Consider the following 27,787-nt stretch of genomic DNA (forward strand, 5'->3'; position numbering starts at 1 on the left):
TAGCTTTCCCTAGGACCATGGCCGCAACTCATGGGCCAGCAACTCACGTTCCAGCAGGTCCCATGGCTGTTTCAGCCCCTACACCGGATGATGAGGTACGGGAGTACGAAAAAATCATAGCCATCAGTGACCAAGTCTTCTCGGGCGCTCATCCCAGGCTCAATGTTCCCGAGCACCTGGTGCGCAAGCCTGAGAAAAATGTCCAAGATGTCCCTCTCCGAACTCATTTACCTAAAATCCCTCCCCCGAAAGCTGTATTGGCAAATGCCCCTGTGGTTACAAACACAAAACAGCCTTACAATGGCTCGCAGAGTTCCTCGGCCAAAAGCGCCCTGCCTGCAGCACCACAACCCGCCCGTGTGGCTTCAAAACCTACATCCGAAATCGATCCAATCTTCTTGACGAAGTCAGATGATCTAATCAGGGCGGAACTACAATTACAAAGACAGAGATTGGAGAGAGCGCTGCGTGATCAAGTGGAGCTCAGGAAACAAGAAACCAAACAGAGACCTGCGGTCCAAGACACGAAGCCCGACTTTGATGTTTCAGAGGTTTTCAAACAAGCTCTTGAGGCGGTAAAACCAGTCTCACTGAGTGATGCATCTGAGGCCAGTGGACCTGGCGGTGCTGCCAGTGACTCCTTCGATGACAATTCATTTTACTCCAGTAGAGCTCCTGACTCGCCTCCCCAGACTGGCAGACAACAAAAGTCATCCCCCGCAGCTATACTTGCACCCACAGGTCCTGCCACGCGTGTTCCGGTAACCCATTACGCAGATGAGTTGCAGCGACTTGAAGCTCTCAACCGCCCTGGGTCTGATCAGGAAATGCCAGATGCTTACCTTGTTGCTGACCAGCGTCACTCCCCTTCTCAGAAGCAGGCTCGCTACGATAAAGCAGAGGCTCCCGTCAGCCGCTTCCGCGATTCGCATCGGTTCGAGACTGTGGACGAGCCCGAATATTCTCCGCCTGCTCCAGCGGCGCCGCCAGCGGATCATCGTGAATATCCTCGTGGGTTAGAAAGTGGTGCCGGAAGAACGTCTAAGCCAGATGCCAGATACACCGATCGAACCGGAGGTATCCGCAGGCCCCCGTCTCCTGCAAACGTGAAAGTAGTTCGAAACCACATCACATCACCGGCAGCTCCCCGGCCATCTCGAGTGTCACCTCTGGCCATTGCAAAGGTTCCTTCTGTCCAGCAACTCCGAGATGAGCGATCTGAACATGGTTCTGAGCAGGTGTACTCGGACCCTGATTCTGCTCGTGGCAGTCCCAATCCACCGGCCTTTCACGTCATGTCCCGGAAACGGAGGAGGCTGCGTGAAGGCGATGACGGGCCCCGTCAAATGTCGAACAGGACACGAAATGCGGAACCTGTCGAGACATTCATTAAAGAGGAGCCTGTTTCACCACCACCATTCGCCGACGATCCTGCGGTGGTTCGCAGCCGAAACCCTGCAGAGCGCCCCATCTACATTGACATTGCATCTCCTCAATACGCTCCGGTATACGAAAGTCGTGGGCCACCGGTGCGAGAGCCAGTTTACGAGATTGACCCGTACCATGAGCCTCTACCAGACGCTGGCCCCCAGCGCACAATATCTCGTGTAGGCATCAGACGACCAATTCGGGAGGAAGTCGATCTTCGACGAATCGCCAGTTCACAGTATGCTCGACAATCAGACTATGCTCGTGAGTACATTGAGGCCCAGCCACGCCCAGTCCGAGCGGCATCATACGTTGTGGAACGCCCGGTTCAAGAGCGACCAAGGTACTACGAAGAAGCCCCTCCTTACACACAGCATCGTTACATTGCTGCGGATGACATGCCGCCCGCAACATATCGGGAGACTTACTACGAAGAGGCACCGCCGGCACGGATGATGGCACCCCCTCTACGTCGGATCGTGGTTGATGAGCATGGCACTCAGTACTACGAGTTGCCGCAGGCACCCAGACTGCAGCCGATGGCACCTCCGCCCCCACCCCCGCCCCGGCCAGTCTCTCGGATGTCGAAGGATGTTTATGATGAACGAGTGCATCACCACGCGGGCAGTGTTCGTGCGCCTTCAGTGGTGCAAGACCCCTATGGTGAACGACACTATGTGCAGGAAATGCCCCCGCCCCAGCCAGTCTACAGGCGAGTGACGTCGGAATATGCTCGTCCCGTTGCAGCCGATGAGAGACAAGGCTACGCTGCTCCTTTGGAAGGCCATGAACCGTACTCACGCAGCAGCAGTGTACAAGTAGCGGAGTACCTTCCTCGCCATGCAGTCTATGTTGATGAGCGTGGAGTCCCCCAAGAGAGAATAATCCGGACAGCCAGTGTTCGTCCTCCACAGCCTCGCTATGAACATGAGGTTGTTCAGCGAGTTGGGAGCGTGCGACCAACTGGCCCAGGCCGCGAGGCCAGTATCTTCAGGGACAGACCAGTCGGGGAATACGTTGAGAGACCGTACTACATTCGGGATCGGCGGTACTATGAAGGTGAAGGTGAAGAGGGAGATCGCATCGCGTTGGATGGCGCGAATGATACGATCCAGCGGGGCTCACAGCGTTACTAGTCTAGTAGCGTGTCGCCCTTGGTTTTTCTTTCTTCGATTTGAGCAGCATTTCATGACTATGTGCAGCATTTCATGATTTTGTATCTAGATGGTACTATTCCAGCGTGTCATACCTTGGGCAATACAAACTTTCAAGGTCCTATAACCATTATCTTATTATTACATACATACAAAGTAGCCCTCTATCAACAGACTGGTGTAGGACATGATCATCGATTCAGAAATTTTGAGCCCAATGAAATTTGCCTGACAAATTCCTGTTGCACATCAGACCGTCAAATGCTTTTTGGCATGTTGGTTTCCAACTTGATATTCATCATTTGGACAACTTGGATGTCAAGCATCTCCTTGTTGACAGATCTCGCAATATCTGTCAATTCCTCTGCTCATCAAATCTATTGGTAGCAGTCGTAAGTCTCGTCGGAGGGTGTTCTTTTCTGCTGACCACATTTCAGAGCAATCAGACTCGCAGTAGTTATGTAAATTTATCTGCATTGTGTGAGTACCTGGACTTCACCTCTAGAGACATTATTCGCAAGTTTTGCGGGTGACAGGCATGTATTTAAGAAATTGAAAGTTTTGTTATGTACGAGTCATACTGGAAATCATGATTTGTATACGCCCACCTTGCACTGATTTTTCAAGACAACGATAAGAGCTCATCATAAGTATTGCAGCATGTCCTTACTGCAAACCAATTGTTAGTCCGTCTGAATAAGGAGAAGTCAGGTGCGCTAGGAGATAGCCACAGTATATCGATTGTGCTGGATCTACCCTTGGGACTTGTATTCGTTTCACATCAGATGGCCAGATATTTTCAACTTTGTGGGTACCACATCAGACGACATGCATTTATCATCATTTGAGAAATCTGAATCAAGCATATCCCAAGGGCTGAAAGTTGGTGCATAAAGGCATACCAAATTGCAAGTGGACAACAGGTTTCACCTCACCCTGAAGGACCTCCACAGGGATATATGAGATTTAGAAGGCCCAAAAACTCTGCGTATTCTTGTATCTAGATAATTGTCTTATTAGCGTGCCATATAGGTTCCAGTCAGTGAACTGTAGTATTAGCTTCAAGAAGGAAGAAAATAGCCTTGGCTGCTTTCCCCTGGATCAGAATGAGGTAAATTGTTCCACATGAAATTTTTCAGCGGAAGATAATTTTCATCATGTACAAGTAGAGCAATACATGTAAAGTATGGCTGTGTTGAAAGTGAAATGTATGTGCCCAGGTGGTACTAACCAGAGTAATAGTTGCCCGAGAGACAATGTGCTCGAGCTTCCGAGAGAAACATGCAGGACACAATATTGCAACTTCCAGCCCGTACTAGGTCAGCCAGAGACACTGAATAGAATCATCTCACATTTCGCCAGTAATTTCTTGCTCTGTCAGGAGAGTGGTATGACAAGTGTTCTATAGTTAGCGACAATTTGTATCAGAGCGATTTCGTACGACATGATACTACTACCAGACTTGTCAAGTTCGACCATCACTTGCAAGCATGGCATAACGATAATCAGGTCAATATTGCGGGAATGGGTTGTTAATGGATTAATACCTTGTTTTGATGCGAACGAGGTCACGATGAAGGATTGAGGCGACATGTGGCTGAGCAAATGCGTCATATATCTTGCCTTTGATGCTGAAACATAGGAAATCTTTCAGATGAACCTGCCAGTCCTGGAAAGCTGAAAGCTAGTACGGTGACTGTGCAGAATATGGATTGCTCAATTCCATGCTGGGGAGATGCATCAGGCGCGGCGGGTCAGATAGATCTCATAGTATCATGGACTTCTGGTCATCAACACCCTTGTTATCACATCAGTTGGTGCGAGGGAGTTGGGAGGGGACTGAGAGCATCTCCAGGCATAAATATGAGTGAGAAGTGGACCATTGTAGGTGCTGAATCAAGGAAATATCCTAGGAGGCAGTTGACGACGCTGAATGAGTGCTGAATGAGTGCTGAATGTGTCCTAGACAAAACCATACACACATTAGCTTTCAGTATCAATATAGTGGAATCCACATGGCCACCAGATAAAGGAAAAAGTGGAGTCCAACAAACCGTGCTGGCCCGTGTTATAGCACTGGATCTTGGCTGAAGGTGCCAGGGTATCTGGGATGCCGCACTTCGTAGGCATAATGAACAGATGAGTCCCAGAAGAACAAGGATGGTCGATCCCAGCTGTTCTCTATTGTGTTTTGAGAGCTGTCTGGGTATTTCTCGCAATATTTGAAGGAAACTTGACAAGGGACCAGGTTATAGAGGAACGGGAATCTTCAGAGCAGAAGGGCCTTGTCAGCTAGTTGTGGGAGTCAAATGGAGATTGTCTAGTCTAGTATTTTCAGACACATATTCTGTCTGATTACCTAGGTAGCCATTTGCGTCTCACATCAGAGTGACAAATTCTTCATCATGTAGCTCATCAAGTTGAAGACTTAATCATCATTTGCAAGAGGGCATATTGAGACAGAAAAGGACCATGTCCAAGGGTCAAAGGCCAGCACAGGGATAAACTTACTGCAGAGCATGCGTATGTGGCATCTGGATGTGTTGTAGGTGGGCAGTCTATCAAGAAGGTCAGGACCTTTGGCCTTGACCGTCTGGGGCGGGAAGATGGTCAATTGACAAAGGAAGATGAGGAGTGGTCGAGGGTAAATTGTAAGATAAGACAGGTCGTGGGTAAACAGAGAAAGAGAAACATTAGGTAGGTCTCGCCTCGTTTGCCCACCACAAACGGGTCGTACACACAGCAGTCACAGCTATCTGCTATCTCACCCCAACAATAAGAATTTACTTTGATTTGAAATGCTAAAGACGTATACTGGTTGGTCATGGAGTGCTCTGCATAGTTCATACACCACAGCAAACGGTAGGATGGATCCATGCTAGTGATTGGGTATTGTTAGATATTGCTGTGATGGGGTTCAGGCATCGCCTTGCCTCGGAGAACAGTAGTTGTGGCCAGAAGCTATTTACAGCTAAAATGTTCATTCTACAGAGGTACTGTTTTAATAAGATTCTCTGTGTTTGCCTGGCCCAGGTTCCTTGATAAGCTCAGTCATAGCCTGCCGTCTTCGGTCCAATGTGGTGATGCTCACAGCAGTATCAACACTATATAGTATCTTAGACACTACAACCAACCATGGACATTAACTTGGAAAGCATTTCCAGTTCAATTTTTACTCCTGGGCCCTGGAGATACTAGGGGCTTAGTAACAGTGTCGATATCATTAACTGGACCTATGCATCATCTGCCATGTAATTTCAGACAACCTGTGTAGTCTCGCTGATTCAACCGCTCGATGATTAAATAGTCAAATTAATAAGTCCATAAGCAACTAGTGATTCGTTCATCAATGGCATGTAGTATACAGGATACCCTTGAGCTAAAATTTGCCATTAGGACAATCTAGGTGTATTCCCGAGGCAACTGACATAGGTCCCCGATCTCGGCAGTAGGTTGGTTATATACTGGGGCATGAATCCCAAGGTATGCTATCAAGTTGGAATATTTGTGGAAATTAGTAAGGTCTAGCTCCTATGCAGTTATCCTTATCGGGAATCTTCGTGAATTTCAGGTCTGAATTGATGGAAGTTGTGGCTATTAATAGCCGGTGTTAGATCACTACGCGTATACAAACCTATGTAACTTTATAGTACTACCACAGGGGAAGTAGGTACAGAGTACACTATCAATTTTATAATATACGTGTAGTTAAGAGCCTTGTCAACCGTTTACCGATGTGGTCGACGTACCATAACCTGTGGAGTACATATGTACATATGTAGTTCACAGAGGATCGACGACTCGTAACAGTCGATCCGCATAAGCGACCCATATAAGTACTCTGTGGGGTTGAAAAGGCTTGTACTGGTCAGGAATTCCTGGATGATTTCGTCCTATCATATTAACAATGGTGAAATATGACAGAAAGTCGTAGTTATATATCCTGCATGTGGACAAGCGGATACCTCATTCTAGTACGGAGTACTACTACTAGTAAGTTTAGATTTCCGACTTTCTTTGTCTGAGGGAAAATAACAATTACGGCTTTCACAAGCTTTATTTTATACACCAATTAATGATTAATGACCTTCATTACCTACTTAGGTAGGTACCTCCTCAAGCTCGCGCTATAAGCCAAGAAAGGACTGCTCTTTCACTCTGAAACCGGGGACGGGTGGGCAACTCCTGCAGTCTGATTTTCAAAACCAACGGTCCAGTCGGAATTGTCGAGTCCTTCGATTCCTTGGTGAGCTGAAGCAATGACCCACTACCGGCCTATACGAGAAGATGACGTCGACTATTTGAGGGGAAAGTTATCCCACCTGGGCAGATGGGCAATGGTTTCCAGTTCCCCCTGTCCATTGCAGCAGACGCATATCGTTAGTATGTATATGTACAAAAGTACAATTACATGAGTTATTGTACCGGAAATGCAACAGGTTGTCCCCGAGTCTGGACATGTCAGAGATCAGATTTAGAGATCAGAGGTCAGAATCCTAAGGCATCAGCGGTATGATCAACCTTAGCTCCACATGCCTGACCAGGCTTGACCCCTCAGCGTCCGGCCCAGCCGGTCGCAGTGATGGGCGTCCTATCACCGTCTCTAGGCCGGTGGATTGAGATACGGCGGCATACAGGGTTCTCTATCCCGGAGCCTATGAAAGGATCGACCCGTGTATGTTAGGTACGGTACGGAATGACTCGGAGTGCCTGAAGCCAACATTGAAGTGACTACACAGCCTTGAGATAGGCAATGATCACTTTCACTGTATCTCATCACTTTTACACGCGATAAGGCGTATGAGATATTGTTTTGGAATCAAATTGATAATCGAGGACATTTGATATCTACTAGGTAGTTTATATGAGATGGGATGCCCATCCTTGGCTAGATCCCAATCGCCAAGACCCTTGCGAATGGACATTGCAACCTGCATTCTTGATTAAGGACGTGGATTCGAAAGGATTCGAAAGGATCTCGAGTCATCCTTTTAAGACCATCTGCTAAATTTCCCAAGGTCATAACTGAATATCAACTGGAAAGGAATACATATGTATAAAAAGATAAATCAAAAACCTGCAAAATCGACTAGACCCGCAAGGACTGACGACACAGTATTTTCCTATTGTTTTGTTTTCCCTTCTCTTCTTCTCTTTTTTTTTCCATTTCTATTTTATTTTACATGAAGATCTATACTATATTTTATATTTAATTTTCATCTCATTTGGCTTTTTGTTCGATCTTTTTTGGAGATTTGCGTTGGCCCCATCGATCTTCGTTTCCACCCATTCCCGGGTCGAAACGCCCACACAGGTCATTCCCATCCCTGTCGAGAACGGCCTGATTCCTTCCACACCCCCAACCCAATCCCATCCACTCTCACTCTCACTTTCTCTCTCTATCCCCTCGACTCGCTCAAGGGGTTAGAGATTTCTCTCTAAGTCATGCACAAGATATCCAACTTCACGGGCCAAGCCCGTCATGGTTGGGAACGAATGACGCCGACTTTCGGGATGTCTAGACCTCACACCGACATGGCTTTTCGTCGACCACACGGTGCGCCGCCCATGACTCCGCCGACTAGTATCGACCCTACAGTCAATCTGTCCTTCAACGTCCCGTTCTCGTCGACCCTAGCGGGCCCCGATGTCGAGGATGTGCTTCACGCCAGTCCCGGCGCCCTCCAACGTTGGACCTTCCCGGAAGGCACACTAGAGGGCACATCGGTGCATCAGCTTCCCGTCCACACAAACAATGTTGAAGGGTTGCAGAGGTTATGTCGGAAGATCACGGAAGAGAAAGGAGGAAGGGTGGAAGCTACACTCACGACCTCTGAGGCCAAGGCTGTGCCGTCGCTACAACGCCGGCCGAACGGCTTGGTGACCAACGTCTGTGTCACGGGTGATGGGGAGATGGCACGAAAGATGCGGGCGAGAATATTGAATGAGACCCCGATCATGCTGGTACGTGGACGAATTTTTTTCTTTTGGTTCCGGCAACCAGCAGGATTTTCAGGTCACGGACATCCCTTGCTAACATCGGACCGTTCACCAGCGATGTGCGACCGTCGATGTGGACATGCATTTGATTATGGATGGATCACCGAAAGGAATTAGAGCTAGCGTTCTCGACCACCTCGACACTTTGGCCGCCTATACCGGGGCTGACATTTTCCTGCTGACTCCCAAGCTCCATGATGCCGATAGCGCGGTAGTCTCGTCCTATGGCTACGCGTCGGATAATGGCTTGGACCAGCGCTTCCGGGTTGCCATTTACGGTGATTTGGAGAGCTCAGAACATGCCAAAACCCGGGTTCTGATCATGATTGACCAAATAGTACGTCTTTGTGTGCGTGTGTTGTGAGGGCAAACTAACCAGAGACCAGCTCAAACGCCATGTGGACGCCATCAAACTGGACTCGACTATGCACACCTTGGTCTGTGGTCGCACCCGCAAGAACATCAAGCTCATCGAGGCTGCTACAGGCACCGCCATTTACTTCCCTCCGCCTTTCCCCCAGATTTTCGGCTATATCCCCCCTGGTGCGAACCGTCGAAGCGAAGATGAGGTATATATTACGGGTGAGACGCCGGAACAGATTGCTCGTGCCAAGCAGAAGCTGCGAGAACTGGTGATGGGAGTGAAGATTTTTGTCAAGGATGTGGTTGTCAGCTCGAGCAAGATCGACAACATCTTACTCGATCGTTTGGATAAGGTCCGGAAGGTGATGGAAATGAACGGGTCTTATGTTCTTTTCCCGCAGCTTGGTAGCCAACGCGGTCTTGTTCGGATTCAAGGAACCGAGGTGCTGCACGTTGAGCGGACAGTTCGGGAAATCATGGCTCTGGTGCGTCGCTTTATGACATTTTGACGGAACGACTGCTAATCTTTGAATCCACAGGCCGGTCAATTCTATAGCGCCTCGTGGTGGATCATCATGCCCGACCCCGCCCAAGGTGGTCTCCGTGCTCCCTCAACTGCCGATATTCGCTCCATGCTATCCGATATTTGCACCAACTCGGAAGCTGAGGTCAGCTTTGACAATCTGACCTTCACGATCAACGGCTCCGATGATGCAGTCAAGGCTGCCATGACAGTCATCAACCAGATTCCTTTTGTGATGCGAAGCCAATACCAGATGCGGGTGAAGATTGAGCTAGCCAATGAGCACAAGGAGTTTGTTAGTGGCAAGAAGAACGGAAAGATCAACAAGATCATGGGCCAGAGTGAGTTTTTACCGGACATGCACTTGTGAGACAAGATACTGACTCGCACTCAGGCAATGTGCAGATCATCTTCGACGGTTTCAACGAGTACAACTTCTATATCGACGTGTGCGGCAACCAGTACGAGTCGACCAAGAATGGCCTGGACTTAGTTGAGCAGGAGATGCCTGCATCGATCTCGTTCCATGTACCTGACCAGTACCACAAGCGGATCATCGGAATTGGTGGACAGCATATCCAGCGTATCATGAAGAAGTACTCTGTCTTCGTGAAGTTCTCCAATGCCATGGACCGCGGTGGCATGGGCAAAGAGGATGACGACATCAAGGTTGACAACGTGATCTGTCGGACCCCTGCTCGCAACGCTCAGAGCCTGGACCTTGTCAAGCAGGAGATTATGGACATGGTCGAGAAAGTTGTAAGTGCTTACAGTGCCCACATCTTCGATCCCATTATAGAAACTTATAATTTGCAGGATGCCGAATACGTGGCCGAGCGAGTCGTCATCAACCGCCTATACCATCGTGAGCTATTGGCCCGTATGACCGAGATCGACGAGCTGGAGAAGAAATGGAACTGCAAGATCGAGTTCCCAAGCACTGAACTTGCTAGTGACGTTGTCACCATCTCCGGCCCTGAGTATCAGGTTCCCCAAGCGGTCGACGCATTGCTTGGCATGGTGCCCGAGAGCCACGAGCTTCACTTCCAGAGCTCGGTGGAACTCCAAGACTACTTCAAGTGCTCTGACTTCCTCGCCGATGTTCGAACCAAGCTCAAGGAACAGTACGAGGTCGATATCAACGTGGATGTCGGTACCGATCTTCCTACTACCCACGAGGAAGGCTCTTCGTCTCCCAGCCCCGGGCCCGAAGACCGTGTGATCCTCGGATACACGCGCAACAACGCCGGTGGCTTGAAGGACGCAATTGACTTCCTGATCTCTCGTCTTGTTGCGCATGGTCTCGATGCGAACACCGTCAAGGGTGCTATCCCGCGCCCTAAATCCGACTCGTTCGAAGAGTCGCTGCCCTTCTTCGACTCGAAGCTCCTGCAGCACGCACCGGCGCCCCTCTCGACCGACTCGCCCACCCGCCCGAACTTCTCTGATGAGACCAGCGAACGAGGCTCGATATTCGAGCGCCTCCGCAAGCCCGGAAGCATCTCGTCCTTCTCCTCGTTCATCGGCCGCAAGAATCACTCCGCCTCGCCGGCGTCGTTCTTCAAACACGCCTCGAGCAACGCCTCCAAGGCCTCGCTCGTCTCCATGGAGTCGCGGGACAGCGGCTACCGTAACCCATGGAACGACTCTGGCGTGAACCTCCCCGAAGACGACGTGCCCGTCCTGGGGAGCTCGCACAGCCACAAGAGCAGTAACAGCAATGGCTGGCCCACACGCTTTGATGCCAAGTTCCCCTTCGGCACTGCGCCGGGTGACATGACGCCAAAGCATGACCCGCGCACCTCTTTTGATAGTGGTCGTCCTAGCACTTCCAATTCTACTTCTGGATACCCGGCCCCAATTGGGCCACCGCGTTAAAACCAAAATATCCATTTGCAGCAGTATACCCTTTTTTTTGGATGAATTATTTTTGCCTTGCTTTTTTTCTGTTTTTATTGTCATTCCCAGCGTGTTTTTTTTTTCGGTCTTTTTGTTGGTCTTCTTGTTGATTGATACCACGGAACGCAAGCAATGAAGGCGTCAGAAAAGAAAACGAGATATCCAAGATCTGCGTGCGATAGAGCAGTTATGTATGGTCTTGACCATATCCTGCCTCTTTTTGTCTTTTGTCTTTTTTATATTATTTCGCAGTACGCATTCGGAGGAAAGGGTGGGATTGGATAGTCTGAATTGATGCTAGATCTGGCATCGACTTCAGAGGAGTTTTCCGATTAAGTTGGGTTTTTATGTTGATGTTTTACTCTTTTGATATCCCCCAATCATCAATGAGATTTTGCCATTAGAACACATTCTCCAATCTAAGTTGTTTTGAACTTCTAAGCTTGACTATACTGAACCCTTTTGATATGAAACAGCTTCGACATGTTTATGCTCCCCGCAATGACGTTAGACGCGGGGTCGAAGACACCTCGACTTCTCTCCCACACCTCAATCATCAATCTACAACTCCCACGAGACTATAAGTCCCTATTAAACCACACAGTTAAACCCTAGATCACCTAAAATGACAGCATCCTATCCCCGCCCGGACTTCCAACGCACCTCTCTAAACTGGAACAACCTAGACGGCCCCTGGACCTTCACCTTCGACGACAAAGACGAAGGCGTAAGCTCGCAATGGCACAAAACCGGCCTGGAAGGAAAACCTTCCCATCAGATAATAGTTCCATATGCCTTCCAAACCCCAGCCTCGGGTGTAAACCTCATCGAAGCGCACGAGGTAATGTGGTACGAGCGACGCATCACAGACATCCGCACAGCAGACGAAAAGCAAAAAGGGAATAGACTACTCCTTCGCTTCGGCGCTGTCGATTACGAGTGCTCTGTCTGGGTAGACGGTGTCCTTGTCGGCGGACACCGTGGCGGACATGTGCCATTTGATATAGATATCTCCGATGCACTGGCTGACGGTGTCACGGAGGCTCGTCTTACTCTCCGCGTTAGAGACTCGCCTTATGACATGACCCAGCCGCGTGGCAAGCAGTTCTGGGGTCCTGTGCCGGAGAGTATCTTCTACACGCCCAGCGGGGGTATATGGCTCTCTGTTTGGTTGGAGAGCGTTCCGGCTATGCGGTTGCTATGTGGGAGTGGAGGGACCGTCCTTCGTTCTGATGATATTGAGGGCGGCCAGTTGCATGCAAAGGTTCATGTTGCCGGGCGCCGGGCTGGAAGTACCGCGAAGGCTGAGGTTGAAGTATCACTTGGGGGAATGAGTGTTGCTAAGGTCGACGGCGAACTTCCGCGGGATAAAACCTTTATTGCACTTGACTTGGGTATGAAGGTTACTGACGCTGCGGTGGCGGACCTGAAGGCAAAGAACCAGGGGCTGTTTGGTGTGGATGGAGTCTGGAATCGGGGTGTAGCTCTCTGGGCTCCCGAGCATCCTATTCTCTATGATATTACGCTTCGGCTGTTTGACGGGGCCGGCAGTCTTGTCGATGAAGTCCAGACTACGACCGGCATGCGCAGTCTATCCTGGCAAAACGGCGACGGAACATTCCGGCTGAACGGAAAGCCGTATTTCCAGATGCTATTCCTGGACCAGGGATACTGGCCCGAAACGGGCATGACACCTCCTTCTTCAGAGGCGCTGAAGACAGACATCGAGCTGGCGCAGAAACTCGGATTCAATGGATGTCGCAAGCACCAGAAAGTCGAAGATCCGCGCTTCTACTACTGGGCAGACCGGATGGGCTTCCTCGTCTGGGGCGAGATGGCAAATGCATACGAGTTCGGTACTGAATATATTGAGCGGTTTACCAGCGAGTGGACCGAAGCTGTGAAAAGGGATATCAACCACCCGTCGATTGTCACCTGGACGCCACTTAACGAGTCGTGGGGTGTATCTGCCTTGAAGGACAATATCGAGCAGCGCAATCACGTTCGCGCTCTGTACTACTTGACCAAGTATGGCCCTCCCGGTGGCATTTCCAATGTGCCCAAGCTATCAAAAGGAAATGATGGATGAACCAGCTAATACAAATAACACAGGACCCTGGACCCTAGCAGACCAATCAACGACAACTGCGGCTGGGAGCACGTCAAAACAGACCTAACAACCTTCCACGACTACAGCGACTCAGCCGAGCTGGGCGCAGCATGCACAAGCATGCCAGCGATCCTGGAACCGAAAGGTGGACATGAGCTCTTCACCAAACCGATCTACTCGGGATACTCCGGCTCCTCTATCGTTGACAAAGGTGCCCAGCATACGCCTGGTGCGCCGGTGATCTGCAGTGAATTCGGTGGAGTTAATATCGCACCGCCTAAGAACTCTGCTGCTGCCGGTGAGCGGGACTGGGGATATACGACTGCAAGTGACCCGGCAGACTTCTTGGTCCGGTTTGAGAAGCTGGTTATGGCGGTTGTAAAGCCGGGACATATTTGTGGGCTTGTCTGGACTCAGTTGTATGTTGCATCCATCATTCCTGACTTTTGGCATTGGAATCTGGGGATTTCTGCTAATACAGGCTTTCTTCTGATCTAGATGTGATATTGAGCAGGAGGTGAATGGTTTGTACACTTACGATCGTCAAGAGAAGGTTCCCACAGAGAAGGTGAAGGCGATTATGGATGCTGCGAGGGATCATTACTACCATCATGTCACGTCTCACCACTCGAAGGGGTTTAGGAAGCTATTGGATCAGTATAAGCATGTCGTGCATCGTTAGGTTTAGCAATGGCCATTGTGGATTTGAGGGATGTGCAGTGAGTGGCATGATACCTTCGCCCGGAAGAGGGCATCATGTTGGGTAATTTTAAGCTATTATGTTGAGCACCGACCAGTTATTTAATTCCCCTTCTACGGAATATACGGTAAAGGCCATGATGTTCATCTCCTTTTGGACCTCGAGATGAGAATGTAGCACACCTTGTCGATATTTAAGGACTCAATATATTTTAAGTTCCGCGTCAACCTGGAATGCAAGACCGAATTCAACATCAAAACATATATTATTGTAACTGGGCGCTAGAAGAAAAGACCCCATTAAGTGAAGACTAAAGAGCAAAATAGCTCAAAGATCAAGACGCTGAATGCTGTGCTCGAAAAAGAAAACCCAAACCCCATAAAAACTCCGGAGATGCCGAGACCCCATATCAGAAAAGTAGAAAAAAACGTGCTAGATGGATGCGGATGCGAGGATGCAAGTGCATATTACAACAAAATAAGAATCACATGTTAGCCAATTCCTGGTCGATCTGTCGGTCCAGGAAGGCTCGCTTGTCGCCCGTCAGCGAGGTTTGCAGGCGTTGTTCGACAAGAACGCGGACTATTCCGATGCGGTTAGTGACCTGATTGGTTATCATTGAGATTGAGTTAGGAACTTACCCTGTTTTTTAGTGACAGTATCAAGATCAACCTCGGCCAGACAGCCGCGAATTGCCTCGGTAATAGCACTCTCATCAGGCCCACTGGCTGCACGGAAATCAAACGCGGTGCTGGCGGGTCGAGAGGGGTACTGAGGCAAGGGGCTGCGAGAGCCAGGATTGCCGAGGAGGTTATCGCTGCTCTGCATCATGCCGACGCTGTGCCTGCTCGAGGCCATCGGGTTATCCTGGTAGGCGCTGAGGCCACCCATGGACATGTGCCGGGAAGCCTGGGCAGAGTGGCCACCCATCTGCGGCATATCCGTGTAGCGGGAGAAGTTTGACATGTGCGAGCTGCGGTTGCCAGGGATGTTGCCGCCGACGAAGGGTGCGGGCGATTGTGGGGGCAGGTAGGGGTGGTGCCGGCCCTGACCCGGGAATCCGGTGAGAATGGTGGAGGCTGGCTTGACGGATGAGTACTGCGAGTGCATGTCGTCCATCTCCATAGCCATGTCGTCGTATCGACCGGTGGCGTAGACCTTCTCCTGGCTGGCGCTGAGGTCGCCGCGGCGGCCAGGGAGGTTATTGGCCATGGCGTAGTCATCCCAGCGCTGGAGTGGGATGCTGCGTGGGTCGAAGGGTTCATCTTCCACAGCGATGACTCGCTTATCGCCCTTCTCGCCGATAACAACACGGGTGGTACCCCATCCGAAATCGTCCTGTTTCCAGAAGGCATATAGCGGCAGGATGAAGTTGTAGATCGGGTAAGCACAAAGGTAGATGATCATCCATCCGATGTGTTGCCACTGCCGTTTGACAATGAAGATGATCGCTTGCAGACCATATACACCAGCCAGCATGATAATCGAGATCATAGGGAAGGGACCCGTGTGGCTAGCAACTCGGTAGATCAGGTAGGTGAGGTATACGCAGGTCGCAGGAAGGATGAGAGTTCCTACCAGATCGACGAGAACAACGAAACGCATGCTGAAACAACAGAAACCGCAGAGATCTTCAAGAGCTGCCAGTTCCACCAGGTTGTGGATTGTGGAGTTGATCCAGCGGCGTCTCTGCGACATAAGCACACTCCAGGTATCAGGTGCGGCCGTGCTTGCGTAGGCATCGGGAATAAACTTGTAGGACATGGATGGGAAGTGTTTGGTCATGATGGTTGTCAGGTACCGATCCTCACCAAGAGACAGCAGGTTCTTCTTGTGGAGGGTGTCAACATCATTGTCAGCGTAATCGTGAATGACTTTATCCGAGATAATGAGAGGACGTCCTTTGTCCGCAGTTCGAAGGCGATACATGGTGAAACTAGTCATTGTTAGAATCAGTTTATTCCTGAGACAAAAGGCATAGGTGAACTTACCATCCAGGAAGACAAGTAACACTGCCGAAGAGCGACTCAAATGCCTTAGCTAGGTGATGCGAGATATAGTATTCGTAAACCTGAATCATCGTCCACCAACTGCGTTCCTCGTTCTGAAGACTGGTCTCGCCGCAAATGCCAGCGATCTTGGCATCTGCTGCACACGCGGCGACCAAGCGATTCAGAGAATCCTCCCTGACAGTGGTATCTGCGTCAACCATGAGACAGTATTCATATAGCTCTGGATCCACACCGATGACGTTATTGATTTGGTGGAACATCTCCAGTTCAAGGGGCGACATAGGTGAGCGGTGGTGAACACGGTTCAAGAATTGCATAAGAAGGACCTGCGTGTCTCGCTTGCCACGATTTCCAGGTTTGGACTTGCGCTGCTCAGATTCCTTGCCAACTTTGACGACCACAATGTAAGGCACGACATTGCCTTCATACTCATAGAGCCCAGAGTAAACCTTGCCGTAGTTCAGCTGCTCACTCCCCTGGCCGAGGGATTTGCATGGAAGTGCCGGTGGGTCCATCTTTGGATCAACTCCGAGAATGTCCAAAATAATCTTGGGCGTAGGGCGGTCATTTCCGCCACCAACGATCATACCATCACAGATGACAAATATCAGCTTTCTCTTGTTGTCGTACTGTAAGGCTGTCAGAGAGTCGAGGCCTTTCCGAAGATCGTTCTCGCCCTCAGTGTATGCGGGAACCATGCAGATGACGAATTTGTCCTGAGGCGTGGGTCGGCGTTTCGATCCCAGCTGCAGAGCTGCCAGGAATTTGATCAGAATGACAGCGCAGATGAGAATGGTGAAGGTGAGCAGGATCCAGTTGTTGACCGTGCATCGTGGACTGTCACGGAAATCAACTTTGCCGACATAGAAGACAAAGTCGAGACATGTCTGGGCATTCCTGAAGTCCGGTGTATCCTGCCATTTGTCGGTGACATCTTCTCCCATGTTGTTCTTGAAGAGAGCAGTCACAGACGACGGCAAGAAATTGTATTGGTCCAGATTGTTCATCCTTTTTACTGTATAGAAGTAGTCCGTCAAGTCATAGACCTTTTGGTCTTTGATAACCCAGTAGCGAGAATCAGCGTTGGCCTGCTTCTTGATGGTATCCCTTGTCCAAACCACGTCACCCTTGTAGTATGTACCGATCTTTGGCAAGAATTTATTTTCATACCAGTTATCCCTGTGGAGTGCCGTGGTGGTGGTTAAGGACTGTGCTCCCGATTTGTGCTCAGCTGTGGGATAGATAATAGCGTCTGTCTTGTTGTGCTGCAGGGCGAGCGTATCAGATTTAACAAATGGGGCACAATAGCGGTTGAGAGGAGGGGGAAAGTAGGCGTCTAAAAGCTGTCCTCCAAATTGTTTCATGTTGTCAGAGCTTGTGTCCATTCCAGTAATGTCACTGTGCTGTGTGCGCCAGAACTTGCTGATGTCGTAGACACGGCCGTGGATGCCGACGAAAAAGTCGTTATCAGCTGTGTGCCAGCCGACCTCCTTCTCATTCCAGGCTTTGTCCTTGTTGGGACAGAGAAGATCACCGAAGGCAATGATGTAGAAGCAGACAAGCGCGTTGAAGAACAGAATCAAAAACACAAGAACGAGCTTTTCTCGCCAGGCCAGGCGGACATCCGGCCGTTTCATGCGGCCAACATATCGAAGCAAGAAGGAAGGAATCCAGAAGGTCATTGCCCAGACGAAACCAGCCCAGAGTCTGCGGCCCTTGGTGATAGTTTTCTTCTCAATGTGCTTCGGATCACCGAACTCAGGGTCGAATTCGCCGACGTACCGGCCATATTCATCGTAGTATGCAATGTCTCCTTTCTTGTCGTCACCTTTCCGGCCCAAGCCGTAGTCACCGGCATTGGCAGCGTTGGTGAATGGCGCACTGGGGGCAATGGACTTGGCACCGCCCATCACACTCGGGGCCACGGCGCCGCCAGGTGGCATGCCGAGAAGATTGGAATTTTCATGGACGGCAGTGCCATCTGGGGCGAAGCCGGGCTCGTACAACGCAGGGCCGTACATGAACGGATTCACGTGGGTCTCTTCTGGCTTGAGATCTAGCATACTCTCCGCTTCCCACCATGCCCCCTCGCGCATCCATACGCGCTGCTCACCGACAACAGCATCGCCATTGCTCCAGCCTCTCTCGATGATCCAGTTCTCAACACCATCTTGGCCTTCCGCGCAACCCAGTCGCGCATACCGACCGACGAATTCTTCCACGTCGAAGTCGGCGGTGAAATCGAGTTGCTTCAAACGACGGTTGGCCCATTCCGGGAGTCGCCAGTCACGCAATTGACGGGAGACTGCACCTGCAGACCATGCTGTAGGCGCCGATGACGCGAGCTGCTCCGGGGTGTCATCAGTCGGATGGAGGGACAGGTGGTACCAGACACGGCTACTGTTGAGAGTGGTTGGAAGATCGAAGCGGCCGCGTTTTCCCACAGAGATACCTTCGGTATCAACGGGGAATAGGACACGTTGGAGAAAAGCGTCAATCTCAAGTTCAACACCTACCTTTTCCAGCACCCCCTGCCGCTTATCGAGATCGTGTTCGCGTTCTCGCCCGGCAAGGCCTGTCATGATATTCAGGTCTGGTTCAACTTGGGCTACTGCGGAATTCATTTCACTAATGACGGAAGCTCCAATGGGCGGGAGAGGAATTCCATCGTCCTTCATTTCAGCATTGAGACCAAGACCATCATCGAAGACTCCTCTCATCATGATCGCTTTACCGAGAGCTGGTCGTGGAATATCGACTACAGTCAGGTTGACGGTGTCATCGTTTGACCATTGTGCAGCACCACCCCCGTTGCTGGAATCGTTTTCCAACGCAACCTGAATGTCAGCTGTGATGGCTTCGTTTGCTTTGCTGATGACCCAATCGACCAGGGCCTCGTAGATTCCGGCGATCAACACTTCCCGCTCATCAGTGGAACATTTATCAAGAAGGATTTCTGGCTCTATTCCTGAGAAGACCCCCAGCATCCTCGCAGACCTCTTCTAGATCTTCCTGGTCCACTTCGAACCCAACTGCATTGCCGAGCTTAAGGAGACCTGCAAGGACTGATAGCAAACCTCGCTGAGCAGCACCCTTGATGCCAATGGATTTCAAGGAAGCACGGAAGTCTTCTGCTGCAGCAGCGTCGTCGGCTGTGGGTAGATAGTGTGGAGGATTATATGTGTTTGATCGGTTGAGTAAGGTATATGCAGCAGGCTCTTTCAAGTCCAAAAATTCACGCTCCGCAGCTGTCGATGCAGAGGTGAGGAGATAGTAGAAGGCATCAAATGCACGGTAGCCGGTCTCAGGCTGGATTTCTAGAAGACCCTTGCGCACATTGATACCGGAGGTGGACAAGGCGAAGGAGAGCCCAACCACAGATCCTTGCAAAGACAAGGTGTAAGTGGCGGCCAATGCCGAATGAAGAGAGTAGGAGGGGTTGAAGGAGGTGACTGCAGTGAGGAAGGGTCGTAGGGCGGAGAGCGCGACCAGAGCTACCTCTGGTGTTTCCACCGGGATCGCTGCGATAAACGGTTCTAGCAATGACGGTGTGGATTGATGGAGAGCGCTATTCTTTGTTAGCACTTCTGGTCTTCTGACAAATACACTTTCCAACGTACCCTAGAACAACACAGCCATCCTCGGCCCGGCGTCGGGCATGTTCCCAAGCTCTGATCGCCAGATCACGGTCGACCGTGGCGCCAGTACGCCCATCGGGTAAAGTGGTTGCTGCGGTCACCCACGTATTCACGACCAAACTCGTGGCTGAATCTAGCTGATATGGCTGACCAGCAGTATAAAAAGAATGGAGGGCATTCAATAACGTTGTTGTTGAGACCTGAGTCCCATGTTGTGGTCTGGGGGCTGAGAGACCCGTGGACTGCGTGGAGAAGACCGAATAACGGTTCGACATGATGAACGTGAGGTCGGAGGGTCAAGTATGTTAACCGCAAGATGCGATGTCCGGCCTGACCGTTATCAGAACTGCATGAGGGTACTATCTTTGTGTTCGTAGTTTGTCCCGCTAAATGTACAGTGAGAGTTGACGTGTAGAGGTTGTGATAGAGTTAGACTTAAGAGTAGGTCAGGGTTGGACGATCAAGGATTTGGATAATTGAGCGAGCGACTGGAGACGGAACTCCTGAATGGATGAGGATGAAGGCAAAACAACTGAGAAGTTAGGCGTGGGGAGAAAGAAATCGATGGAGTTGAAAATTACAGGGTAAGGAAAAATACCGTCGATCCTGACGATCGTCTCGATTGCGTTGTCTGACAGTTAAGCTTTTGATACTTGGTTCAGTATTGGAAGAGCAAAATGAATACTCTTCAAGTTTCTGTCTGATTCTAAATGTTAACATAGGCTAGATTTTATTTGAACTCCGTATTTGCATTTGAAGAAATAGTTTCCCCCTGTAATTTTGAAACCATGGGATGTTTGTTGCTCTTTCACCCTGATGGGTTTCTGCTTGATAGGTTTCCAACCAATGAAAATGCATCAGATAGACGACCCTGGACCCAGAACCCCATAGAATGATAGATGGAGTATTGTATTTTTTGTGTACACATGTATTTGATGTATTAATAGTATTTCGGTATGCCACATGTGCACTATATTTGGGATGTCTCACACTGGTTTTTCCTCAACAGATGACCAGTTTCGCCACATAATGTATGATCGGAGACTTGATCCACTGTGCCACCTCTACTAGCCTGTCTACTGGCCTATTCATCGTCGCGAGAATGTCGAACCACTCTATCTTCTTAGGCCGACCGGTAGAACGGCCCTAGAGTGCCCCTAGTTTCAGACTTTTACTTTCTCCATTGTATTCTGCCTCATATTTTCAGAGTTTTTGATATGCAGGCCCCTCGCAAGGAGGTCAATATTGGTGGAAAATATGGGACTTGACGTTCTCCAGGGATCTGGCCCCTGTACTCCGTACCGGCTACAGTACTCTAGTTCTATGCACATCCATGGTAGTACACGTACATATGTGTAGCTCTGTAACAGTTGGAGTGGAGATCTCTTAATATGAGACTGATGTACTCCTTAGGGAGTACATGAGTATATTAAAAAAGATTCAAAACCGGCTTGTTCTGATACACACACGGAATATTGTCTTTGTTTTGACTTTTATCTTTCGCTTTGTATTTGCACTTAGATCATTATCTGGATGTGTCTTTCAAATACCCATATTATTGTGGAAACCATTATCAGCTCTGGTGGATTCCACCCGAGACACACCCAATGAAGCCAAACCCAATTAAATATCCCAAATTCCCAAGAATCCCCAAATAGACTTCGTTTAATCGGTATGGCCGAGGTTCACCTATTCTTAGCGACCGAGCTAGTAATTTGTGTTGTATTGTACAATACGAATCCCCCCCCGAGCTCTTATCGATTTGTTGCTTTTTCTCAGGTTCTCCCTTTGTGATCTTGCATTCTGGGCTGATTTGTGCATCTGATTTCTGTGTCTGCTTTTGCTTCGATTTTTCTGTCTCTCAGCCACTCGTTCACCTTGTACTCTCGCCATTACACCTCAACTCACACCTTCGAATCTTTCCCCCTCGGCACCCCGATGCGTCCGATCTCGATCTGTTGCTAGGGGCTTTATTACGCCAAGTCCGCAAGGAATTCCTACTCGTCCCGCTTCACCTTCATTCCGTCACTGCGAGGCTTCTCAAGCCACTCGCTCTGTCAATAGTTGACGTCCGGATTGCCCATCATACACTCGTTCACACCCTCGGATCTCAACCGAGGGGACTCAAGGATGGTCAATACCTTCTCTGGGAGCGGCCCGGCACACGCTCAGCCCTCACTGCCCTCATTACCCGCCCACTTACAGTCCGATACACATCTCACGGCCCATCTCGCGAGCCGGTATGAAGATCCCCGACCCTGTTCATTGCAATCTCGGCGTAGCTAACGTGTGCCTTAGGTTTCATGTCGGATTACCGACTGCCCACCTGTCGTCTCAGGCCCTCATTGCTCTGAATACATATACATCAGCGACCAAAGGACCGGATGGCGGAAAAGAGGGAAGTGCTGCGGGCGAGGCTGAAGACCTCGCGCGCCGCGCCTTCACCCGTCTAGGTGCACGCGCTGAGAACCAAGCCGTTGTATTCCTGTAAGCTGAACCAATGCTCTATATAAGACCAATATCTAACGTTCGACTAAAGAGGAGAGAGCGGATCTGGAAAAACCACCATTCGCTCGCACTTGTTGTCTTCGTTCTTATCCTTTTCATCAACCCCGCTCTCCTCGAAACTCTCATATGCCGCCTTTGTATTCGACACTCTCACAACCACCAAATCCGTCACTACACCCACCGCGTCAAAAGCTGGTCTCTTCCTTGAGCTTCAATATGATGGATCATCCTCCGTGAACCCCACCTTGATCGGTGGTAAGATCATTGACTACCGATTGGAGCGAAGCCGAATCTCTTCGGTGCCCACAGGAGAGCGAAGCTTCCATGTGCTGTACTATTTGCTAGCTGGAACAAGTGCGGCGGAGAAGTCACACTTGGGATTTGAGAATAGCATCCATGTTCAAACTGGTAGCAGGCTGTCTGGGGGAACTGTCAGCCACAAACGCTGGCGCTATCTCGGTCATCCAACCCAGCTCAAGGTCGGAATCAATGATACGGAGGGCTTCCAGCATTTCAAAACCGCGCTGCGGAAGTTGGAATTCTCCCGGGGGGAAATCGCCGAGATCTGCCAGATCCTGGCCAGTATCCTGCACATTGGACAACTCGAATTCGCCACGGGTCAGTCTACCACCACCGGCGCGGAAGAAAGTGGCGGCTATTCTCACGAGGGTGGTGAGACTGTAACGGTGGTGAAGAACAAGGATGTCCTCGACAATGTCGCCGCATTTTTGGGTCTCAGTGTTGATGCTCTGGAAAATAGCCTTGGTTACCGGACGAAGACAATCCACCGTGAGCGTGTGACGGTCATGCTCGACCCGAAGGGAGCGCGAGAGAATGCTGATGCATTTGCACGTACTATTTATTCGCTCTTAGTGACCTACGTTATTGAAACAGTGAACCAAAGGCTCTGTGCAGCCGAGGACAGTGTTGCCAACACCATCTCCATTGTTGATTTCCCCGGGTTCGCTCAAGCTCCTTCCACAGGGTCTACTCTCGATCAGCTTCTCAGCAATGCCGCAACTGAATCGCTCTACAACTACTGCCTTCAGTCATTCTTTGACCACAAGGCAGATATCCTGGACCGCGAGGAGATCACTGTGGCCGCGACAAGCTATTTTGATAACACGGATACCGTGCGCGGACTGCTGAAGCACGGCAACGGTTTGTTGAGTATTTTGGATGACCAGACCCGCCGTGGAAGATCGGATGCGCAGTTCCTGGACAGCGTGCGAAAGCGCTTCGAGAACAAGAACCCCGCCATCTCTGTCGGTGGCACCAGTGGATCAGGTGGCTATATGTCCCAGACCCGGAGTGCGTTCACTGTCAAGCATTTTGCCGGCGAGGTGGACTACTCCACCACCGGCCTGCTTGAGGAGAATGGAGAAGTTATCTCGGGAGATCTGATGAACCTGGTGCGCTCCACCCGAAGTGACTTTGTGCGCGAATTGTTCCATCAGGAAGCTCTGCAGACCATATCCCATCCGCAAGAAAAGACTGCCATCATGCAGGCTCAGGTGAGCTCAAAGCCACTGCGGATGCCTAGCATGGCCAGACGCAAGACAGGTCCCCAGTCTCGTTTCGCTGCGCCGAGTGCCCACCCCGAAAGTGAGGACGGTGACGAACATGAAAGCCAAGTTGCAGGTTCCAAGCGAGCTAACGGCCGGAAGAGCGGAATGCCTTCCGGCCCGGCTCAGGGGGCCGCCGGTCAGTTCCTTTCTGGCCTGGAGATTGTGAACAAATGCCTGAGCTCCTCAAACCTCAATCCGTATTTCGTCATCTGTCTCAAGCCGAATGATCGTCGCATTGCCAATCAGTTCGACAGCAAGTGTGTGCGGATGCAGGTCCAAACATTCGGTATCGCCGAAATCAGCTCGCGGCTGCGGAACGCCGATTATAGTGTCTTCCTTCCGTTCGGAGAGTTCCTTGGTCTCGCTGACATCGGGAATGTTGTGGTGGGAAGCGACCGCGAAAAGTCTGAAGTTGTTCTCGACGAAAAGCGATGGCCTGGCAACGAAGCTCGTGTCGGTAGCACTGGCGTTTTCTTGAGCGAACGATGCTGGGCCGATATCGCCAAAGTGGGCGAGCGCGTGGTACCGTCCTATGGAAATGCTGGTGCTGATGAAGGCGATGGGTTCCAAACCGCCGGTGGAAACCCGGACTCCAAACTCCGACTTCTTCACCCCACCGACCAGTCTCCAGGTGCTTTTATCTATGGAGATGATCCCAAACAGGGATACTTTGGCAGCCGCGAACTGGATGGACGCTCTGATGCAGGAGGTTCCGCGTTCAACTCCGGTGATATGTTCAAAAACCTTGACACAAAAGAGCAAATGCTTGAGAAGAACAACGAAAAGAAGATGGAGGAGGTCGACGAGGCTCCAATCTCTGCGGGTCGTCGTCGTTGGATGTTCCTGGTCTATCTCCTCACATTCTTCATTCCCGACTTCGTCATTCGGTTCGTTGGGCGAATGAAGCGCAAGGACGTGCGAATTGCCTGGCGTGAAAAGCTTGCTATCAATATGATCATTTGGTTCGCCTGTGGTGTAGCAGTTTTCATGATTGTGGGTTTCCCTGGAGTAGTTTGTCCAACTCAGGATGTTTACAACACGGCAGAGCTCAGCGGCAAGAATGGCAAGGGTTCAGCAGAGTCTTATGTTTCCATTCGAGGCGTGGTATTCAACCTCGGAGATTTCATGCCATCCCACTTCCCTGATATCGTTCCCCAGAAGTCACTCAAGGCCTATGCAGGCACTGACGCCACCAATCTTTTCCCTGTTCAAGTCTCGGCTTTGTGCCAGGGTGTCAATGGGAAAGTGGATGCCAGCGTGCCATTGGACTATCGATCAAATTTGAACGATTCCGCAGTCACAGCGTCCAGCTCCACCTTTGATGTTAACGCCAAGTACCACGATTTCCGCTCTTGGACTAACGACTCCCGAGCTGATTGGTTCTATGAGCAAATGCTCATGATGCGCTCGAATTACAAGAAAGGCTACGTTGGTTATACTTCAAAGGCAATCAAGAAGCTGGCGGTCGATGATTCCAAGAAAGTTGTCAGTATCCACGGGAGGGTCTACGACATGACCTATTACATTGCTGGGCCCCGAGTACCTCGCTGGCCAGCCGGGAAGAACGGCACGGGCAATGTTGATACTGATTACATGAGCCCTTTGATTGTCGATATCTTCCAGGGAAAGCCCGGAGAGGATGTGAGTAAGTATTGGGATGAGTTGAATTTCGACACGGCACTCAGGTCCCGAATGCAACTTTGCCTTGACAACCTGTTCTTCATTGGCAAGGTCGACACCCGAGACTCCGTTCGCTGTCAGTTTGCGCGGTACTTCATTCTTGCAATCTCGATCATGCTTGTTAGCATTATTGGCTTCAAGTTTTTGGCTGCATTGCAATTCGGAAAGAAGAATCTCCCGGAGAATCTGGACAAGTTCATCATTTGCCAAGTTCCGGTGTATACCGAAGACGAAGAGTCATTGCGTCGTGCTATGGACTCTATGGCTCGCATGCGCTATGACGACAAGCGCAAACTACTGCTCGTTATTTGTGATGGTATGATTATTGGCCAGGGCAACGATCGTCCGACTCCCCGCATCGTCCTCGACATTTTGGGTGTACCCGAATCTGTCGATCCCGAACCCCTCAGCTTCGAGAGTCTAGGCGAGGGTATGAAGCAGCATAACATGGCAAAGATTTATTCTGGTCTCTACGAAGTGCAGGGCCACATCGTTCCTTTCCTGGTCGTTGTAAAAGTTGGCAAGCCTTCTGAAGTGTCCCGTCCTGGTAACCGCGGAAAACGTGATTCCCAGATGGTTCTTATGCGCTTCCTCAACCGTGTTCACTACAACCTGCCCATGAGCCCCATGGAGCTTGAGATGCATCATCACATCCGGAATATCATTGGCGTTAATCCGCAATTCTACGAGTATATTCTACAGGTCGATGCTGATACCATGGTGGCACCCGATGCGGCCACACGGTTTGTTTCGGCATTCCTCTCTGATACGCGTCTCATCGGCTGCTGTGGAGAGACGTCTTTGTCTAACGCCAAGACCTCTATCGTGACAATGATCCAGGTTTATGAATATTACATCTCTCACAACCTGACCAAGGCATTCGAAAGTTTGTTTGGATCCGTCACTTGCTTGCCCGGTTGTTTCACTATGTATCGCATCCGCACAGCGGAGAACGGGACACCTCTCTTTGTTAGCAAGGCTGTGGTCGACTCGTACTCGGAAATCCGCGTCGATACCCTCCACATGAAGAATCTGCTGCACCTTGGTGAAGATCGGTACTTGACGACACTTCTTCTCAAGCATCACCCGAAGTTCAAGACAAAGTATATCTTCCGGTGCCATGCCTGGACAGTTGCACCGGAAAGCTTCGCTGTCTTCCTTTCCCAGCGTCGCCGATGGATCAATTCTACGGTTCACAACTTGATGGAATTGATTCCGCTGCAACAGCTGTGTGGTTTCTGCTGTTTCAGTATGCGATTCATCGTGCTCATCGATCTGCTCATGACCGTCATTCAGCCAGTCACGGTTGCCTACATCGCTTACCTGATCTATTGGTGTGTGAGTGAGCCAGATGTGCTGCCTATCACCTCTTTTATTCTTCTTGGTGTCATCTACGGTCTACAGGCCTTGATCTTCCTCGTTCGGCGTAAGTGGGAAATGATCGTCTGGATGTTGATCTACCTCCTAGCCATTCCCATCTTCTCCCTTGCTCTGCCACTGTATTCCTTCTGGCACATGGACGACTTCTCCTGGGGTAATACGCGTATTATCACTGGAGAGAAAGGTCGCAAGGTTGTCATTTCCGACGAAGGCAAATTCGACCCCGACTCCATTCCCAAGAAAATTTGGGAAGACTACCAAGCCGAGCTGTGGGAATCGCAGACTTCGCGCGATGACCGATCTGAGTTCTCCGCTCACTCATACGGCACCAGACTGCCTCCCTTCCCGCAGTCAGAGTATGGGTTCCATACCGGCTCGCGCCCGGCCTCGCAGCTCGACTTGCCTCTTGGGGGCGGTGGCACTCGTTACTCGGTCGCCCCGTCTGAAATGATGAGCAACTTTGGCATGGAAGACCTCAGCCATCTACCTCCTGATGATGAGATTCTCGAAGAGATCCGCAAGATCTTGGCTACTGCAGACTTGATGAAGGTCTCGAAGAAGACCGTCAAACAGGAGCTTGAAAGACGGTTCGATGTCAACCTGGACGCCAAGCGGCCATACATCAATTCTGGTAAGTCACCATTTATTCGATATTTTAATGGACACAGCTAACATATATGCAGCCACCGAAGCCGTTTTATCGGGTATTCTTTGAACGATCTATCTATTTACGCCATTCCGATTTCTGTTTGGTCCTTCTACAGTGTGGACATAGGGTTCATTCGATTAGCATGTGTTATTAATTCCTTCTACTTGTGTCTTGA

The 27,787-nt window shown here is 50.3% G+C and overlaps 5 protein-coding genes across 5 annotated transcripts; 4 read left to right on the forward strand and 1 right to left on the reverse strand.

Moving 5' to 3' along the window:
• Positions 1–17: 17 nt before the first annotated feature.
• On the forward strand, positions 18–2,564 carry N7519_003168 (uncharacterized protein; the record flags this gene model as incomplete). Its single annotated transcript, XM_057289946.1, has 1 exon — positions 18–2,564. The coding sequence occupies one exon, from the start codon at positions 18–20 to the stop codon at positions 2,562–2,564; it is 2,547 nt and encodes an 848-aa protein (XP_057151148.1).
• A 5,463-nt stretch (positions 2,565–8,027) lies between these two features.
• On the forward strand, positions 8,028–11,346 carry N7519_003169 (KH domain protein; the record flags this gene model as incomplete). Its single annotated transcript, XM_057289947.1, has 6 exons — positions 8,028–8,546; positions 8,638–8,919; positions 8,969–9,430; positions 9,485–9,809; positions 9,863–10,227; positions 10,285–11,346. 6 exons carry the CDS (start codon positions 8,028–8,030, stop codon positions 11,344–11,346), a joined length of 3,015 nt encoding a protein of 1,004 aa, XP_057151149.1.
• A 646-nt stretch (positions 11,347–11,992) lies between these two features.
• On the forward strand, positions 11,993–14,159 carry N7519_003170 (glycoside hydrolase family 2 protein; the record flags this gene model as incomplete). The annotated part of the gene is made up of 3 exons (XM_057289948.1): positions 11,993–13,395; positions 13,480–13,896; positions 13,976–14,159. 3 exons carry the CDS (start codon positions 11,993–11,995, stop codon positions 14,157–14,159), a joined length of 2,004 nt encoding a protein of 667 aa, XP_057151150.1.
• Positions 14,160–14,661: 502 nt separating this feature from the next.
• Positions 14,662–20,102, reverse strand: csmB (putative chitin synthase; the record flags this gene model as incomplete). The annotated part of the gene is given in 5 exon segments (XM_057289949.1): positions 14,662–14,759; positions 14,819–16,113; positions 16,169–19,151; positions 19,168–19,757; positions 19,810–20,102. 5 exon segments carry the CDS (start codon positions 20,100–20,102, stop codon positions 14,662–14,664), a joined length of 5,259 nt encoding a protein of 1,752 aa, XP_057151151.1.
• A 1,855-nt stretch (positions 20,103–21,957) lies between these two features.
• On the forward strand, positions 21,958–27,678 carry chsE (chitin synthase class Va; the record flags this gene model as incomplete). The annotated part of the gene is made up of 4 exons (XM_057289950.1): positions 21,958–22,067; positions 22,126–22,314; positions 22,367–27,594; positions 27,647–27,678. The coding sequence occupies 4 exons, from the start codon at positions 21,958–21,960 to the stop codon at positions 27,676–27,678; spliced, it is 5,559 nt and encodes a 1,852-aa protein (XP_057151152.1).
• Between the last annotated feature and the right edge of the window lie 109 nt (positions 27,679–27,787).

The sequence above is a fragment of the Penicillium mononematosum genome (genome assembly GCF_028829835.1).
Source record: "Penicillium mononematosum strain IBT 11891 chromosome Unknown utg000002l:1.0-8112719.0:1.0-8118358.0, whole genome shotgun sequence".
NCBI classification, from domain to species: Eukaryota; Fungi; Ascomycota; class Eurotiomycetes; order Eurotiales; family Aspergillaceae; genus Penicillium; species Penicillium mononematosum.